Source organism: Hyla sarda, chromosome 1 (genome assembly GCF_029499605.1).
Source record: "Hyla sarda isolate aHylSar1 chromosome 1, aHylSar1.hap1, whole genome shotgun sequence".
Lineage (NCBI taxonomy): Eukaryota > Metazoa > Chordata > Amphibia > Anura > Hylidae > Hyla > Hyla sarda.
Window position 1 is genome coordinate 239,741,031 of NC_079189.1, and position 20,859 is coordinate 239,761,889.

The 20,859-nt window shown below is 43.6% G+C and overlaps 1 protein-coding gene across 5 annotated transcripts in view; it reads left to right on the forward strand.

Annotated features, from left to right (window-relative positions):
* LOC130366974 (uncharacterized) overlaps nucleotides 1-20,859 on the forward strand; it is a 306,433-nt gene that overhangs the window by 224,577 nt on the left and 60,997 nt on the right. For all 5 annotated transcript variants that reach the window (XM_056569362.1, XM_056569366.1, XM_056569373.1 and 2 more), the window contains one exon: nucleotides 5,297-5,402. In XM_056569362.1, coding sequence (XP_056425337.1) covers nucleotides 5,297-5,402 — 106 coding nt within the window. The remainder of the gene's footprint in view (nucleotides 1-5,296; nucleotides 5,403-20,859) is intronic.

A 20,859-nucleotide genomic window follows, 5' to 3' on the forward strand; every position in this document is an offset into this window, starting at 1 on the left:
CTAAAACTACCACTCCTATCATGCCCTGACAGCCTGTATATCTGTCAGGGCATGATGGGAGTTGTAGGTTTATAGGATCCTTCTACAGTCACTCAGCAGTCGCTCTAAAACTACAACTCCTATCCTGCCCTGACAGCCTGTATCCCTGTCAGGGCTTGATGGGAGTTGTAGTTTTAGATGATCCATCCACAACCAGTCACTCTCCAGCCGCTCTAAAATTACCACTCCTATCATGTCCTGACAGCTTGTGTATGTATGTCAGGGCATGATGGGAGTCATAGTTTTTGTTGATCCTTCCACAGTCACTCTGCAGCCGCAATAAAACTACAACTCCTATCATGCCCTGACAACCTGCATATCTGTCAGGGCATGATGGGAGTTGTAGTTTTATTTGTTCTCTCTACGGCCAGTCACTCTGCAGCTTCTCTAAAACTTCAACTCCTATCATGCCCTGAGCCTGTATATCTGTCAAGGTATGATGGGAGTTGTAGTTTCAGAGAATGACAGATTAGGGAGAGAACATATGTGGTGTCTGGGGTGTTGCAATGGTGAATGAAGGGTCTGGTGGTATTAAAGGGGTACTCCGGTGAAAACCTATTTTTATTTTTTTTTATCAACTGGTGCCAGAAAGTTAAACAGATTTGTAAATTACTTCTATTAAAAAATCTTAATCCTTCCTGTACTTATTAGCTGCTGAATACTACAGCGGAAATTCCTTTATTTTTGAAACACAGAGCTGTCTGCTGACATCATGAGCACAGTGCTCTCTGCTGACATCTCTGTCCATTTTAGGAACTGTCCAGAACACACTGTCTACACTGTCCCCCCCCAATAATAATGAAAAACGTATTGTACGGCAGTGTTTCCAAAACGGAGCCTCCAGCTGTTACAAAACAACAACTCCCAGCATTTCCGGACAGCCACTGACTGTCCAGGCATGCTGGGAGTTTAGCAACAGCTGGAGGCACCCTGTTTTGGAATCACTGGCGTAGAATACCCCTATGTCCACCCCTATGCAATCCCTAATTACTCCTCAAATGCGCATGGCGCTCTCTCACTTCGGAGCTCTGTCGTATTTCAAGGAAACAGTTTAGGGCCACATATGGGGTATTTCCGTACTCGGGAGAAATTGCACTACAAAATTTGGGGGGCTTTTTCTCCTTTTACTCCTTATGAAAAAGAAAAGTTGGGGTCTACACCAGCCTGTTAGTGTAAAAAAAATAAAAAAATTTACACTAACATGCTGGTGTTGCCCCATACTTTTTATTTTCACAAGAGGTAAAAGGAAAAAAAGACCCCCAAAATTTGTAATGCAATTTCTCCTGAATATGGAAATACCACATATGTGGGCGTAAAATGCTCGGCGGGGGCACAACGAGGGTCAGGAGTGAGAGCGCACTATGTACATTTGAGGCCTAAATTGGTGATTTGCACAGGGGTGGCTGATTTTAAAGCGGTTCTGACATAAATGCAAAAAAATAAATACCCACATGTGACCCCATTTGGAAACTACACCCCTCATGTAATGTAATAAGGGATACAGTGACAGATTTTGGAGCAGTGGTCCGTGAAAATGAAAATTGTAATTTTTCATTTGCACAGCCCACTGTTCCAAAGATCTGTCAAACGCCAGTGGGGTGTAAATGCTCATTGCACCCCTTATTAAATTCTGTGAGGGGTGTAGTTTCCAAAATGTGGTCACATGTGGGGGGGGTCCACTGTTCTGGCATCACGGGGGGCTTTGTAAACGCACATGGCCTCTGACTTCCATTCCAAACAAATTCCCTTTTCAAAAGCTTAATGGCACTCCTTCTCTTCTGAGCATTGTAGTGCGCCAGCAGAGCACTTGACGTCCACACATGGGGTATTTCCATACTCATTTCCATACACATTTCCAAATGGGGTTACAAATTTGGGGGGTAATTTTCTCCTATTACCCCTTGTAAAAATATAAAATTTGGGGAAAAACCAGCATTTTTGTGAAAAAAAAATTTCTTTTCATTTACACATCCGACTTTAACAAAAAGTCGTGAAATACCTGTGAGGTGTTAAGGCTCCCTGTACCCCTCGTTACATTCCTTGAGGGGTGTAGTTTCCAAAATAGTATGCCATGTGTTTTTATTTTTTTTGCTGTTCTGGCACCATAGGGGCTTCCTAAATGTGGCATGCCCCTCAAAAACCATTTCAGAAAAACTCACTCTCCAAAATCCCATTGTCGCTCCCTCCCTTCTGAGCCCTCTACAGCGCCCGCCGAACACTTGACATACACATATGAGGTATTTTCTTACTCGATAGAAATTGGGTTACAAATTTTGAGAGGATTTTTTTCCTTTTACCTCTTGTAAAAATTCAGAAACTGGGTCTACAAGAACATGCGAGTGTAAAAAATTAAGATTTTGAATGCTCACTGCACCCCTGGTTACGTTTCTTGAGGGGTGTAGTTTCCCAAATAGTGTGCCATGTGGTGGCTTTTTTGCTGTTCTGGTACCATAGCAACATGCTGCGCAAAAACCATTTCAACAAAATTCGCTCTCCAAAAGCCCAATGTTGCTCCTTCTCTTCTGAGCTCTCTAGTGCACCCACAGAGCACTTTACATTGGAAAAAAATAGGAGTACAAGAACATGTTAGTGTAAAAAATTTTGATTTTGAGTTTTCTCCTCCACTTTGCTGTTATTCCTGTGAAACACCTAAAGGGTTAACACGCTTACTGAATGTCATTTTGAATACTTTGAGGGGTGCCGTTTTTATAATGGGGTCATTTGTGGGGTATTTCTAATATGAAGACCCTTCAAATCCACTTCAAACCTGAACTGGTCCATGAAAAATTCCGATTTTGAAAATTTGGTGAAAAATTGGAAAAATTGCTGCTGAACTTTGAAGCCCTCTGATGTCTTCCAAAAGTAAAAACATGTCAACTTTATGATGCAAACATAAAGTAGACATATTGTATATGTGAATCAAAATATTATTTATTTAGAATGTTTATTTTCCTTACAAACAGAGAGCTTCAAAGTTAGAAAAATGCTAAATTTTCTATTTTTTCATCAAACTTTGGAATTTTTCACCAAAAAATTATGCAACTATCGACAAAATTTTACCAATAACATAAAGTAGAATATGTCTAAAAAAAAAAAATGTCAGAATCAGAATGATCGGTAAAAGCATCCCAGAGTTATTAATGCTTAAAGTGAAAGTGGTCAGATGTGCAAAAAAACGCTCTTGTTCTACAGTGAAAATTGGCCTGGTCCTTAAGGGGTTAACCTTTACTTTTCGTGACGCCAGGGTGGGGTTTGCTTAGTATTAGAGGTCCTGCCTCCAACAGGCCTACAAACGGCAGGGATAATAAACAGAATGTCCACAGCAGATTTTATGAGATAACTGGAAAATTTTACTTCAACTTTTATGCAACAGTCTTTACAATTGTACAGTTTATCTTGAGGTAATTGGGATGCAGGTTCCTCACAGGCTTTGCTGGGACTAATAGTTTTTAGCTTTAAGCAGGCCACTGTGCTACTAATTATAAGAATTTGAGCAGAATAGTAGTCACACAGGATTTGTAGGTTGAGCTCACGGTTTTAGTGGCTGCTGGTTCCTTAGGTTTTGGCCTAGATGAATTGAATGATGATATGCTGATTGTGCTTGGCTGAAATACAGGAGATAAGAGAGAAAATTTAGTGACTACAGCCCCTTATATATCAAGGGGGCTGGACTAAGCTCATTGGCCAGCAAACCTGTAGGTCCTGAACCCAGTGAACTCTGGGTAAACCTCCGTACATTTACAACGGTAGATCACATGACCTGGGAAGGTCCTATACATTTATCATACCTATACATTAAATAATATAGAAACAAATAGAACAGTATTAAATATACACATAATTAGTTATACATATACTTTAAACTAAACATTTACTGTACCCTAAACATCCGCATGCCATGCCTGCCCCGCTCCTCCGGGCTCTCAGCAGTCAGGCGGCAATGTCTAGGGGTTGGCATCTCCTGTGGGGGGCGCTCTGGGCCACCTCTCCCTCCTGCTCCGCCGGAGAAAGCATGGGAAAGCGTGCTCAGTTGTGGCCTCTGCACATAAGTCGGGGGACCACCACACAACTTTACAGATGGGACTCTCCATCCTCAAGTGTACAGATCTATCTTGTTCCAGTCCCAGGGCAGATGGCACCCCAAAGTCCCCACATGACACCCTATGTGGGTGCCTTTCGCGGTCTGGGCATGCAGGGAGTGGTAGTTTAGCAATAGCTGGACTTTCCCTGTCTGGGAAGACACTGTCAGAAGGGTCTATTCACATTATACAAAATGTACAATGTGAACAGAGCCTCAGACTTACCACCCTGACTCCCATCTGTAGCTTTGCCCCTAATGACCTCATTACAAGGGGTGGGGCTACACAGACCTGGCCAGGACAGGAATGAGGGAGGTTTAGTGGACCTCATGTTCTGTATACACTATATACAGCTATCTATAGATAGCTGTATATATTGTATACCACACAAAGGGTTAACCTACACTGTCCAGCAGTGTAAGTGAACTCTTTCCTTGCTGGGCTGGCATATAGCGTGAACCAGCAATGTGTATACTGTATACACATTGCAGGCTCACTGTAAATTCTTGCTGAGCAGTAGATATACAACGTATATCTACTGCTCAGCATCAGTCTGTAGCCGCGAGTACTGCTGAGTTCTGATCTTTGCAGGGACATTTTCCAGCGCAGCTATGCTGTATTGGAAAATGCTGTATAGCTGCGGAGGGAACAAGGGATGCTATGCCTCACTACTTCCCTCCGAGAATGCTGAAAATATGGTGTATTAGCTTTAAAAAAAACTCCATAGCCTCAGCATGCTGCGATTTGGCAAAACTGCTACATTGCAGCAAAATGCCAGGTTCAGGGGAAAAAACACCAAACACCGTTCCCACAGAAAAACGCCACTCACCTGTTTTGGGGTTTCTTTGGGCAAAATGCCTCAAAAAAACAAAGTGGAATCCTAGCATAATTCTATTCACTTTTTAAAAAAAGTTGGTGCATTTTGCCTCATAAACAAAGCGTACAAAATCACTTTGATAACCAAGGACATAGGTTCCATAGCACATGCAGCGCCTATGGGTGGTAAGAACTTGTATATTTTCCTTACAGATATCACAATTTTAGTCAAAAAATGAAAAATGTACTTGAGCAATAAAAATATAACCAGGACTTCATAAAAATGAACTAATAAAAACACAACCTGAAAAAGTTCCATGAAAATGCAACCACATTGATATAAATATTTATCTTTATTTCAGCTATGCCAACAAATTCCAATAGGGAATGATGAGGTCATAACATTTCAAGCATATTGCAGTGCTGTGTCATGGCTAGCCAATTCCCCCCAAGAAAGCAAAATCAGAGGTAAGTAAAAACCCAAATGCCTTGAAGAATGCAGAGAAAAAACAAAACCGTATACAAACTAAACAAAGGTGTTATCTGTGATTTTTACAAAAATTCAGTTACAGCTAAAACTGCCATAAAATAGAAAAACACCTTACACGCCTATATATTTCCAGCTGCTTCAGTGCCGCCCCCACTCTGGTGTTCCCCTCTGTGCCTGCTGGCCCTAGGCCATTGAAAAAACTTGTACGCCTCCTCACCCCCTTTACCTAAATATATCATGCCAATTATAATAAATTAGTCTTAAAGATGTATTCCAGTCAGAAGCTGGGGCTATGTAAAGATTTTGGTCACAACATGGGTCCCAGGACCATAAATCCTTATGTCACACTCTGTGGATCACACTCCATTCCACCTAGTGTAAGTAAATGGGGTCAGACTGTGACCCACAAGAGACCCCGATCACGACGATACATTGGAATTCCTGGTCGTATGACCCCTGACAAAAGTTTCTTTAAAGGGGTACCCCGATGGAAAACAAAATATGGTGCCAGAAAGTTAAACAGACTTGTGAATTACTCCTATATAAAAATTTGCATCCTTCCAGTACTTCCAGTACTTATCAGCTGCTGTATGCTCCAGAGGAAGTTGTGTAGTTCTTTCCAGTCTTTCCAGGTGTGCAATGGGGATTTGCTCCTACTGTGGTCAGACAGAAAATAACTTTACAACTTCCTCTGGATCATACAGCAGCTGATAAGTACTGGAATGATTAAGATTTTTGAATAGAAGTAGTTTACAAATCTGTTTAACTTTTTGGCACCATTTAAAAAAAAAAATAATATTTTCCACCAGAGTACCCCTTTATGTGACAGGGACACTTTACAAGAATGAAGAATGAGGGAGTCAGATCAGTGGTGTCACAGAGCAAGCAGACTACTTCTCGCTTTGCCTTACTGCTGGGCAGATATATCATTTTTCTTTCCCTGAGTCTGTCAGCAGCACAATGATGGGTTAACATGGTCCCCTGTGTACTTGCAGGACTGTGGAATATTTAATGATAATTAACTATAGTATACACCTCCCTTGCTATATAAGCCACTTCTAGCTCACTGAGTATTTTTGATCCTGTGTAGGACCCAGTGTTACCTCTCTCTGTAGAGATATTGCTGCAGGGACTCACCGGCAGTTTGCTCAAGTAGACCTGCACAAGGCTGCTGACGCTCCAGAATCTGGTCTTCTCGGCCAGACATCTGAATGCCGGCTTCTTAGCGGGCACGTCCCCGGCACTCAGCAAGGGGGCGGGGGCGGGAATTCATGAGGCAGGGAGCGAAGTTCACTCTGTGCAGCAGATGACAGCCTATCCTCGCGATCAGACATCCTTCCCCCATTTGGGATAGATATCTTGGTTTTGATTGCTGGGGGGTGAGCCAGCTAGCCAGGTGCCAGTGATATTAATGAATGATCTAACACTTCAGGGCTGAAAGGGTGTGTCTGGGAGGGGGCATGGCTTACTAGTGGCACCAACCCAGACCTATTTAAACTGGGAAAGGTTCAGTACACAGGAGCAGGGCTGCGCTGGGATAAAAACCAGCCTTGGAAATTATTGCATACCAGCCCCACAGCATTGTGTCATTGTGCCAGCCAACGGCCACCATGCGCAAAGGCGTATCACTTTACGTGGCTATATATACATATGCTTGGGAAAGGAGGTGAGAGACCTCAGAAATGTTGCACTTCATGTTGTAAGGATACAATAAAAACACTGCACTTTATTTGAATCTGACGTGTGCTGTGGTCCTTTCTATGGATATATATATATATATATATATATATATATACACACACACACACACACATACCAATATAAAATGGTGCATAAAAGACCCAATCACAGTGAATAAATTAAAAAAGTAAAATGGTTCAACACTCCATTATAGTCAAAAATGGCAGCAATGTTTGAAAAAGGTTCTGTGGAGGAACTGAAGCATTGCATGTAAAGACCAGTATACTGAAACCAATATAATCCATAATACCAGTGTACAAGGAGAAATAAATACATATTACTATCATACTGTTACTGACCAAAGTCTATACACTTTCTCAGGATAAAAACCAAGTACCTCTAAAAAATCATACAGAAACCAACTTATATCAGTATATAAGGAGTTCTTTTATGGCCATACAAATCACCATCATACTGTTATTGACCAAATCCTGTATACAGAGAGCAATGTTGCAAACATTTCTGTATACAAGGAGGATTATTATCACCATACCTATTAGCATCATACTGTTACTGACCAAATCCTGTATACTGAGATCGCTAGTATCAATAATACTAATATACATGGGACAAATACACCAACACCTCGACCACTACCCCCACAGAATGACTAACATTCCCACACTACTACTGAAAAAAAATCCACTATGCAAAGATCAAGATTTACCCCATACAGTGACGATATACAGGTAGGCACCAACAATACACAGGCGCTAAAGGCCAGATAAATGCTTACAGTTACAACCAGTGAATCACAGGTGACGTCTTCACACTACTATACAAACTTGTCATCAATATTGCCTCGCAAAGTAAAAGTGCCCACATACAGTAGTGAGGCCCCCTCTGTGTCCCAATACAGTAGTTTAGCCTCCTTTGTGCCCCCATAAAGCACTTAGGCTCCTCCTGTGTCCTGATATAGCAGTAAGCAGGCTGCTTCCCCTCCGTATTTACTAGATAGAGCCTCCCCTTTATATTAAGTAGGTAATCAGGGTTCCCCTCCCTCTTCCCTCCCTCTATCTTAGCTAGGTAAATAGGAAAATCCCGGCCCATTTCACCCTCCATATTAGGTAGACGTCCTGCGCAGCATGCCCGGAGTTGGTGAGTGGCGGGGCTGGGAGTTTACAGCTCCATGCTCCGCCACCCTGCAGCCGCTGCTTACAAGGTTCTAGCATATTGACCACCATTAAGCAGGTCAATATGGCAGTAGACTACCTCTGTGATTCAAAACTATTTTTTGCTTCAAAAACTATGGCGCTATCAACCACGGGTCGTAGGGCCCTTTCATTACGTTCCTGGTGTGGGGACAACCCTTCTAAATATTATTTGTGGATTACGTAATTTTTGCCAGGAAGGCTGTTTGGGCCAGAATTAGATAGACTGATGTTAGAGTTATCTTATAAAAAAGGAAAATTGCTGTCCCAGGCTCCTAGAGGTCGCCATAGAATTACTTCTGCAAGAGCTAGATCCCCTCCTAGAGCAAGATGATCCAGGGGCTCTGGTAGAGGTCATTGCACTGGTTCCTTTAGGGGTGGTGAGGCACTGAGGAATTCCAGGACAAACAAGAAACTTGAGTTTTGACAATCAAGATATTCTTGTAGGCGCCTTTGTTTTTTCCAATGTGGAAACAAAAAATAAAAGACCCTTGGGTCCTCAATGTTATAAAAGTCGGTTATGCTCCTTCTTTTATCTTGCCTCCCCCAGACAGGTTTATAGTTCCTTCAAACCCTCAATCAACAAAGAAGGTCCTACTGGAAAAATCTATTCCAGATCTTTTATCTCTAGCCACCATAGAACAAGTACCGCCCTCTCAAGTAAAAAACAGGAGCTTATTCCCCAGTATTTCTTGTGCCTAAACCCTCAGGAAAATCTCATCTGATTATAGATCTGAGGTATTTAAACCGTTACATGGTGAAAAAGTATTTTCACATGTAAACAATCAAATCGGTCAAGCCTCTCCTGGTATCTGTTCTCAGGCTTCAAGGGATGAGGATTATCCCTTACCTAGACAACTGGCTAATTCCAGCATATACACCTCTGATGCTCAAGGAGCATCTTCAGATTGCCCTTTCCCTACTACAGGATCTAGGTTGGATTGTCAACCAAGGAAAATCAGATCCAGCCACAACCAAACAATTTTTAGGGCTTCTAATATACTCTCAGTCCATGAACACCTTTCTATCCACCCAGAGGAAAGCTCGCATTCAGTTGCGAGGTCGTTACTTGAAGTCTCCTCGCTCTGTAACATTAAGAACTCTAATGAGATACCTCAGTCTTCTTTCCTCTTTAGCTGATGCAGTTCCATGGGCACTCTGGTACCTGAGGCCTCTACAAGCGGAGTGTCTGGAACAGAACTTCCTCCAGTCTGGACAAACTACACAGCCACTCCTACGACACCATAAAGTCCCTTCAGTGGTGGATAGACTTCAGGGTCAGGTTGGGGCGCGTATCTAGGTCATCAGACTACTTCAGGGATATGAAAGACAGAAGAATGTAAAAGAGCTGAGAGCCATTTATTATGCCCTAAAATACTTCAAACCATTCTTAGTAAGGAAAGTGGTCAAAGTCAGAACAGACAACATGGCCTCCATGTTTTATATAACAAAACAAAAAAAAACAGGGGGGCACAAATACACCAAACCTACTTTTAGAAATAGGAAAGATTCTGTCTTGGGCCAAATTGAAGATAACCAGGATATCAGCTATCCATGTCAGAGGTTCTCTGAACATTCTGGCGGACTGCCTGAGTCGAAATACGTCCATCCCAGGAGAATGGTATTTTATCTCAAACTGTGTTTCAGCAGATCACGGATCTGTGGGGGATGCCAGAGATAGATCTGATGGCAACCAGACTTAATTCAAAACTAGAGAACTTTTGCTCCATATATGTGACTGATCTCCTGTTTGCAACCTTCGGGCTGGCATATGTGTTACCTCCAACCTCAATGATTCTGAGAGTATTAACCAAAATCAAGCAGGATTAGGCCAGGGTGATAGCAGTCATTCAATTTTGGCCAAAGAGGTCATGGTTCTCTCTACTGATGACATTGTCTCAAGGAACCGATTGGGAATTACTCCTGCAACAAGACTTAGTGTCACAGGAAACCCAGCTCTGCCACAATCTGAAGACATTCCAACTAACAGTCTAGAAGTTGGTAGGACTGTATTAAGATCCAGAGGGTTCTCTGATCGGGTACTAAACACGTTAGTACACTCTAGGAGTGTTTCTACAAATAAAACATATACCAGAGTTAAGAATATATTGGATTCCTGGAGTAAATCTAAAGATGTAGATTCTACTTTTCCGTCTATCCCACAAATACTTGGATTTTTACAGCTTTGACAAAGGCTTCTCTCCTAATACTATAAATGTCCAAGTAGCTGCATTATCAGCCTACTTCCAAACTAAGCTACTTCAAGTTATACAGGTGAGAGACTTTCTCAATGCTCTTGATAGACTAAGACCTAGGATAGTCCAACCAGTAACCTCCTGGGACTTGTCCTTGGTTCTCAACCAGTTATGTGAACTTCCAATTGAACCTGTGGAAGAGGTTCCCTTAAAATATGTGTCCATGAAGGTAACCTTCCTGTTGGCAATCACTACTGCTGAGAGGGTAGGAGAATTACAAGCACTAACAGCAGAAGGACCATATATATCCTTCCATGCTGATAAGGTACTGTTAGATTTTTACCGTCTTTCCTTCCTAAGTGTTCCTCTTTTGTAAACACTAATCAAGGGATTTGCCTTCCAAAATATACCCCCACATCAGAGGATGGGGAGGTAGACAGTGTTAGATATTGTTAGATGTTTAAACATCTATATTAAAACACATGGAGCCACTAAGAAAGGACAAAAACCTTCTTGTTTCAACCGAGGGAAATCTGTATCCAAGCCTACAATATCCAGATAACGAACTGTATTAAAACAGTCTATGAAGCCCAGGATTTAGAGCCCCCAGAATTCACTCCGGCTCATTCCACATGAAAGAGGTTCAGTCCCGTTGAACCATATATGCCAGAATGCTTCTTGGTCCACTCCATTAACTTTCTTTAAGCATTATAAGCTTGATTCCTTGTTGTCTTCAAAAATGATTTCTGCAAAAATCGTATTAAATTCCGTTAAAACCTAAGTACCTCCCAGGGATATTACTATACAAATCCCATCAATGTGCTGCTGACAGATGCCAGAGAAGATTAGATTTAAGTAGTTCATCTGATTTCCCTTAGTCTTGTCAGCAGCACAAGCTCATATAGCAAGGGAGGTGTATACTATAGTTAAAGGGGTACTCCGCCTCTAGACATCTTATCCCCTATCCAAACTGATCGTGGGGGTCCTGCCGCTAGGACTTCCGCGATTTCTGTGCAGCACCCGGCATTCCTTTAGAACGCTGGGTGCGGGCAGCGGGGTTGTGACGTCACTCTCATGGCCCTCGTAATGTCACACCATGAAAATGTTCAGAACGCTTTGGCAGCGGAGTACACCTTTCATTATCATTAAATATTCGACAGTCCTGCAAGTACACAGGAGGCTGTGTTAACCTATCATTGTGCTGCTGACAAAACTAAGAGAAAACAGATTAACAATTTAAATCTAATCTTATATAGCACCTACATATTACAACATTACAACTGGGAACATTGCACATCATCAGCCTGTAATGTTTATTGCAGCTGATCTTAGTGCAAATCAAATACCATTGGTCAGCATGGGGATTTTACCCAGTTGTCACACTTATACTGACTTAGTTGGGGGAATAAATAAAAAATGTGAAAACAAAAACTGTTTGGCTATGCTTAAAGGGACCAATCACAGCTCAGCTTTCATATCTCAACCAGCTCTGGAAAAATAAAACTTGAGCTGTAATTGGTCACTATGAACAAAAGAAGACTGTGGCAGCACTAGTACCTCTAGCACTAGTTTACCCCATTAGTACCTACAGGAGCAGGCAATCCAGTGATGGCTATTCATGTACGGTGCCATGGAAAATGAGCAGCATGCTGCTGATGTGCTTGGCCACTGCAACATCTAAACCAAAGTGCAAAACCATAGCATTTCTACAATAAAATTAATTTACTCTCTGTAATGTAGCTGCCTAGCTGTTCTGCCCTACATTCAGGGCCGCCATCAAGGGGTACAGCCAATACCCCAGTAAGGGGCCCTGGCTCCCAGGAGGCCTGGGCCCCCCGCTGCGCCCCCTGCAGCAGCCCCAGTACAATAGACCACTGTTAAAACAGGAGTCTCCTGCTTCCACTGGCAGCTGCGACCCAATTCTTATTGCCACCTTTCCTCTCTTCCCTTTATGAGCGGAGGTTCTTACAGGCAGCAGCAACAGCAAGCAGCACAGTGGAAATTGGCTGTGTAGGCTGGATGGCAGAGGACCTTCGATGATGTCATTACCATTTGATCGGTCACATGGGTGGGAGGAGCCTGATTGCTGTGCTGTGGAGGCATAGGAAGAAGTTCCTGTGTAGGGGAATGTGTATCATGAGAAGGTAACCTATAGTACATACACACACTATAACTAAAACTGTGTTTTCCAAACAGGGTGCCTCCAGCTGCCTCGGAGAGCGAACGGCTGTCTGGGCATGCTGGTTGTAGTTTTGCAACAGCTAGAGATACATTGTTTGGAAAACACTGCACTATAAAATTCACACACACTGCATTTAACACATCCACCACATACCCCTTCTATGAGGGGTGTCCAGGGTGCCCAGGCCTGAGCTGTATAAGGGGCCCCAAAATTTCTGATGGCAGCCCTGCCTACATTCAAGGAAGACCCCTCTCCCATCCTCAAAGGACAGCCTGACATAGTAGTTGGCCAACTACAGCTGAAAACCATGTCCACATGCATTGGTGCAGTATGAAATAAATTGTTATTACTGTAGCTGCACAATTTGTGGGTAAAACTGCTGCTAACCTGCAAAATCATGCAGCCGTTATCCGCGTTCTGACATTTGATTTCAAAAGTAGTTCAGAGAGTATGCATTTAGTTCAGAAGTTGAACGTGCACCATACACAGTTTTTGCAAACTGTTTACTACAGCTGGCACCATTAATCCTGGTTGTTTAACATCTAGGTAGTTAGTTGGGGGAAAGCCAAAATCACCTGATCACATGGCAATTGGCATGGGGCTGTATGGTTAAGTTGTTAGCTGGGGCTGCCATCCTAGTACTTCTAAACAGGATATACTTGGAAACCGCTGTGTGTAACACACACACACATATATATATATATATATATATATATATATTTCCCCGGTTTTGTGATCATCCTCTGTTATCCCCATCTCTGCCTCACCTCACTATGTCCCCTGTTTAATCTTTATCTATCTATGTCCTCTTCTGTCTCCTCTCCCATTCTCTGTCCCCACGTTTCTAGCTCTGACTTTCCCCATCCTTTTCTGCTTTGTCCTAATCTCCCCTTCTACGACTTTACCATCTCCCCTTCTGTCTCACCACCTTACCCTGTTCTGTCCCCACTTGCCCTGTTTTGTCAACATCTCACCATGTCTGCTCTTCTGAGGCCATCTTTCCTGCTCTGCCTCCATGTTTAAATTGTCAACTGCCCACATCACTGGCAAGGGAACTAGGGATGCTGCGTGAGGGCATCATTGGCCAGTGACGCAACAAAGCATGGTTAAAACATCCGAATCCACAACTGGTATTCAGACCTTTTAACTGCACCCCATTTTTGTCACTTCACAAATTTGTCTGTCGCCCACTTCAGCACCCAAAGGCAGTTGCATAAGTGGCCTTATGTTTGCGCCATCCCTGCTTACAAATATGCATACGTATATACATGAAATGCTTACATTAAACATTATGGCTGACATTTATCATTGTCTGTAGACTGTTTTTTGTGTCTAGAAAAGGCACAAAAAAGGAGCAAGGAGGGTTTATGCGCCTTTTTTGTGCCTTTTGGTTTACACATTTCTGCTGATTTTGAGTTACAATCCACTGATTTTGGCAATACAAATGAAATGGAAGGGTTTATGAACTGTGCATTTTTGTGAAAAGACGCAAAAAAGGCACAAAGCCACTGACAGCTATGCTAAGCCTTAGCTTTAGCTTTTTGGTGTATGTGAAAAGTAAAATTTCTGAAAATGTGTACCTGCACCAAATTTATGAAATGCTCTTCAACCATTTAATAAATCTTGTTCTCCTACACATTACCAGCACACAGAAAAAAGGTGTAGAAAAAGGCTTCACTTACACCTACAATGATAAATGCTTCACTTACACCTACAATGATAAATACCCCCCTATGGGTTGATGTATCTGTTCCTGCAGGTAGACTCCAGAGGAAAAAAGTAGGTAGAGGTTACATGGCAGGATCATACTGGAACATATGACAACTGCTGGAGGAAAAAATACCTATTATGATGTACTTGTACATAAACGTAAATGTACTGTGTGTTAAAATCCAAACTACCACAGAAAAATTGATGAAAAACTGAAAAATACTTTATTGGAAATCCATAATATATATTTTAAGCATTTTTTATGTATTTCATGTATTTTCAATAAAGGATATATCTATTTTCCATCTATTTTTGTTTACTGAGTGAATATATTTTTTCACAAGAATTTTCAATAAAATGGTAATGAGTTTGAATGGGGCATAAATACCATTATTCATAGTGGAAAGGGAATTTAAGTTTTATATAAAGAACAATTGCAGCCTGCTCTACCAGATCTAGTTTGTCTGTTTTTAGCCTCCATTGGGGTAAATACTGTCTGGGATGCAATATTTAAAATGACAATATATGGAATATCCCAATCCTCCTATCTACCATTTTGTCAGTCTTCAATACATCATACAAGCTACCATAGCAATATCCAAGAAATGTGACCCTGAAGTATCTCCTTAATGCCACGCATGAAGGCTTTGGATAAAGATCAAGTTTAATATGTGTTTCCATAATTTCCATTCAATTAAATTAACTGTAAAATATTCTTCTCTCTTTGACATTAGTTGATAACTCTTTTGTAAGTAATATCTATTAGAGCCATAGTCTCAAAATGCTTCCACTTTTCAAGTGCCTGAGATTATTACTTTGAATATTATAGCTATCAATTTCAATTATTTTGTTCTCCAAAGAACACTAAGTAATACAGTAATGGAACAATGTGAATATATTTTATTATAAGTAACATTCTCCCAGATGGTTACATTAAATGTGCATAAATATTGTAAATATTATTGGCTAAAATTTGATGAGACTTGCCCTCTAAATGCAATATAAATCAACACCTATCATGGATAGATCATGTCTCACTCTTCAGCAGTAGAAATAGCTATTCTCAATATATTACAATACAAGATAGTACTAGAGGAAAAATAATTACCGTATTTATCGGAGTATAACACACACTTTTTAGGCTAACATTTTTAGCCTAAAGTCTACCTGCATGTTATACGCCGATAAACCGCTGCAGTTCAATTATTTAAAGCGGGCGCTTTAAATCAATGAACTGCAGCTGCTTTGCAGGTGCAGAGACCGCCAGCGCTGCCGGCTTCTCTGCCCCTGCCTGTCCCAGGGGCGGATCCAGAGTCGAGTCTCGGGAGGGTCACTATTAGAGTATTTTGTGTTCGCGGACAGAAAATAAGATGTTGCTTACGGAACTTACAATATTATTAAATGTATCATACAGTCCTAATCTTGTTTAAGACTTTTTGGCCATGCTCACATGTCAGAATAATAATCAAATATACCAATTGCCACAGAATGGGAAAGTGCTAAAGAGGTTTTTACCATTTAAAACTACAGCTTCCAGTATGACCTAAGCAGTGGTAAGGGGATGCTGGGAGTTGTTGTTTCACCCATCATTACTGCAGAACTTACAAGTGACTCCAGCTCTGATGGGACACACACAGGAGGATACAGAATGATATCAGTGACTACAGGTGACGTCTTCTCTATAGTCTTTCCTTATCTAATTCAGATGGTACATACCACCGGGACTTGTTCCAGCTAAATCTTCTCTCTGCAGAACTTGACGCCCAGACGTCTCCTCACTATGTCAGCGGATTCTGATCCTCTATATGAAAACAATAATTATTATAAACCTGCCAGACACTGCATTCTTCAAATATAATACTGGCACACACCCTCTGAATATAATTCTGACACACTGTATCCCCTGAATAAACAACACACTGTACCCTCTGAATATAATACTATCATACTGTTACGCCGAGCGCTCCGGGTCCCTGCACCTCCCCGGAGCGCTCACGGCGTCTCTCTCCCTGCAGCGCCCCGGTCAGACCCACTGACCGGGAGCGCTGCACTGACATTGCCGGCGGGGATGCGATTCGCATAGTGGGATGCGCCCGCTCGCGAATCGCATCCCAAGTCACTTACCCGTCCCGGTCCCTGGCTGTCATGTGCTGGCGCGCGCGGCTCCGCTCTCTAGGGCGCGCGCGCGCCAGCTCTCTGAGACTTAAAGGGCCAGTGCACCAATGATTGGTGCCTGGCCCAATTAGCTTAATTAGCTTCCACCTGCTCCCTGGCTATATCTACTCACTTCCCCTGCACTCCCTGGCCGGATCTTGTTGCCTTGTGCCAGTGAAAGCGTTTAGTGTTGTCCAAGCCTGTGTTACCTGATTTCCTGCTATCCATATTGACTACGAACCTTGCCGCCTGCCCCGACCTTCTGCTACGTCTGACCTTGCCTCTGCCTAGTCCTTCTGTCCCACGCCTTCTCAGCAGTCAGCGAGGTTGAGCCGTTGCTAGTGGATACGACCTGGTTGCTACTGCCGCAGCAAGACCATCCCACTTTGCGGCGGGCTCTGGTGAACACCAGTAGCCTCTTAGAACCGGTCCACCAGCACGGTCCACGCCAATCCCTCGCTTACACAGTGGATCCACAACCTGTAAGCCGAATCGTGACACATACACTGCACCCTCTGAATATAATACTACCACACACTGTACCCTCTGAATATAATTCTACCACACACTGTGCCCTCTGAATATAATACTACCACACTGTGCCCTCTAAATTTAATACTACCAAACACTGCACTCTCTGAATATAATACTACCACACACTGTGCCCTCTAAATTTAATACTACCACACACTGCACTCTCTGAATATAACTTGCTGTGCAGTGCACCCTCTGAATAAAATACCCAAATGTATTGTTGCCTATAAAAAAACGTACCACCCCAGAAATTCCTCATAATCTACAATATACTTCTGAAATGCAGAACACTCTGTGCCTTCACATATAGTAATAATGCCCCATCTTGTGCCCCTACAAATAATAATTATGACCCGTCCTGTTCCCCCCACATAATAATGCCCTGTGCCCCTAACATATATTGCCCCCTGTGCTGTGCCCTTCACATATAATTCCCCCGCTCTTTGCCCCTCACAGATGATGCCCCCATCATGCGTCCCTCACATATAATGCACCCTGTGCTGTGCCCCTCACATATAATGCCCCCCGTGCTGTGCCCCTCACATATAATGCTCCTGTTATATGCCCCACACATATAATGCCCCCTGTGCTGTGCCCTTCACATATAATGCCCCCGTTCTTTGCCCCTCACATATAATGCCCCGATCATGCACCCCTCATATATAAAGCCCCCATCATGCACCCCTCACATATAATGCCCCCATCATGCACCCTTAACATATAATGCCCCGTGCTGTGCCCTTCACATATAATGCCCCCGTTCTTTGCCCCTCACATATAATGCCCCCATCATGCGCCCCTCACATATAATGCCCCCTGTCCTGTCCCCTCATGGGGAATTATATGTGAGGGGCACAGCACAGTGGGCATTATATGTTTGGGGCACATGACAGGAGCATTATATGTGTGGGGCACAGCACAGGGGGCATTATATGTGAGGGGCACATGATGGCGTATATATATGAGGGGCACAGGATGGGGGCATTATATATGAGGGGCGCATGATGGGGCATTATATATGAGGGGCGCATGATGGGGGCATTATATGTGAGGGGCACAGCACAGGGGGAATTATATGTGTGGGGCACAGCACAGGGGGAATTATATGTGAGGGGTGCATGATGGCGCATTATCTATGAGGGGCACAGGATGGGGGCATTATATATGAGGGGCGCATGATGGGGGCATTATATGTGTGGGGCACAGCACAGGGGGCATTATATGTGTGGGGCACAGCACAGGGGGAATTATATCATATAATGCCCCCTGTGCTGTGCCCCATACATATAATGCCCCCTGTGCTGTGCCCCTCACATATAATCCCCCCTGTGCTGTGCCCCACACATATAATACCCCCTGTGCTGTGCCCCCAACACATATAATTTATATGTGTGGGCACAGCACAGGGGGCATTATATGTGAGGGGCACAGCACAGGTGGCCCCCCTGTCATGTGCCCTTCACATATAGTGCCCCCAGTGCTTTGCCCTGCAGCCCCTCACATTAAAAATTCCCCTTTCTCTTCCCCCCCCCCTAAGTTTTTAAATCCCCCTCCCCCTCCTCCTGTAAGATATTGTGCCCTTAACAGTGGCACATATTCTGTCCCCCAAATCCCCTGGGCCCTGAGCATACTCTTAGTACTTACTGTATTCTGGCCGCGGGGACGGGATTTCCGGGCACCGGCGCGATGATGTGACGTCATCGCGCCGGCCTGCAGTGGATCGCGACCCCGCAGCTCACACGTTGTGTACTCACAGCGTGTGACAGCCAAGGTTAGTGAATGGTGGAGCGGAAGCTTACAGCTTCGGCTCCACCATTTTAGGGGGCGGGGGCAGCAATCTTGGGGGGGGCAATTTCCCTGTTGCCCCCCCCTGGATCCACCACTGGCCTGTCCTGGGGTCTAGAGCCCTGCTGCCGGCCCTTCTCTCCCCCTGGCTATCGGCGCCGCTGCCCGTTCTCTCCCCCTGACTATCGGTGCCTGCAATGGGGCAGCGGCGCCGACGCTGCTTCAGGCCTCCGGTGTGCATCCCCTGCGTCGTTGCTATGCTCTGCACGTCACTCGTCATTGCGCTGCGCCGTGCAGTGCATAGCAACGATGCATGGGACGCACACCGGAGGCCTGAAGCAGCGCGGACCCGACCCCGGCAACAGGTAATCATACAACCGGGGATGGGGGAGGCAACGGGGCAGCGGCGCGGGCAATGGGTGCCGCTTCCCCGTTTTCTCCCCCTGGCAATCGGCGCCGCTGCCCCATTGCCGGCGCCGCTTCTCTCCCCCTGGCTATCGGCGTCGGCACCGATAGTCAGGGGGATAGAATGGGCAGCGGCACCGTTAGCCAGCGGGATAGAAGCGGCAGCAGCAGGGCCCTAGACCCCAGGAAAGGTAGGGGGAGAGAAGCGGACAGCGACGGCCTCTCTCCCCCTGCCTTTCCTGGGGGTGTATCGGGGTATACGCATGCACACACACGCACCCTCATTTTACCAAGGATATTTGGGTAAAAAACTTTTTTTACCCAAATATCCTTGGTAAAATGAGGGTGTATGTTATAGGCCGGTGCGTGGTATACCCCGATAAATACGGTAATCTTCTTCATGAAATAATGGCAGATACAAAAATCCAACAGTCTCCTTGGGCATTCTGACTTAAAGGGGTACTCCCGTGGAAAACTTTTAATTTTTTTAAATCAACTGGTGGCAGAAAGTTAAACAGATTTGTAAATCACTTCTATTAAAAAAATCTTAATCCTTCCAGTACTTTTTAGGGACTGTATACTAAAGAGAAATCCAAAAAAGAAATGCATTTCCTCTGATGTCATGACCACAGTGCTCTCTGCTGACCTCTGCTGTCCATTTTAGGAACTGTCCAGAGCAGGAGAAAATACCCATAGCAAACATATGCTGCTCTGGACAGTTCCTAAAATGAACAGCAGAGGTCAGCAGAGAGCACTGTGGTCATGACATCAGAGGAAATGCATTTCTTTTTTGCATTTCTCTTAGGTATATAGCCCGTAAAAAGTACTGGAAGGATTAAGATTTTTTTAATAGAAGTGATTTACAAATCTGTTTAACTTTCTGGCACCAGTTGATTTAAAAAAAAGTTTTCCACAGGAGTACCCCTTTAAACAATGCACCAACATTACTATTATTGTACTTTTCTTCACTGTTTGGATTTCATAGCACTGGCATTTTTTCCACCACATGTCTCAGAAAAATTGTGGCACAGCAATATAAAATGGCACATTACACTCCAATTGGGATTAAACAAACAATTTACAGAAATGTATAATACCAAAATAAACAACACAGTCATTTCCTCTACCTACGCAATTCTGTTGGATTTTTCTGACCACTTTAAGATCCATTAAAACAATAGCATTTTAGATTAGTTTTTAATAATAAATCTGTGGGTGTTTAAGAAAAACCCATGAGCATACCCACTTTATTGGGTTAAAATGCAATTTTTAGGGTGTTTTAGTTGATTACTATTAACCTTTTAAGGATGCAGTGCGCAGTAGCTGCTTATGCCAGGCAACATCAATACGGCCGCTGCCTGGCATTTAACACTTTAGACGCTATGATCAATGCTGATCACGGCATCTGAAGTGAAAGTAAAAATCTTCGATAACTCAGAGGAGCTCACCGAACCCCAGTGACGTGATCGCGGGGGTTCGGTAAGCTAGAGTAGTGGAGGAGGGTCCCCTTACCTGCCTCGTGCTGTCGATTGCAGACTCATTGATGTAGCCTGGCATAGTCAGGCTGGATCAGTGGATA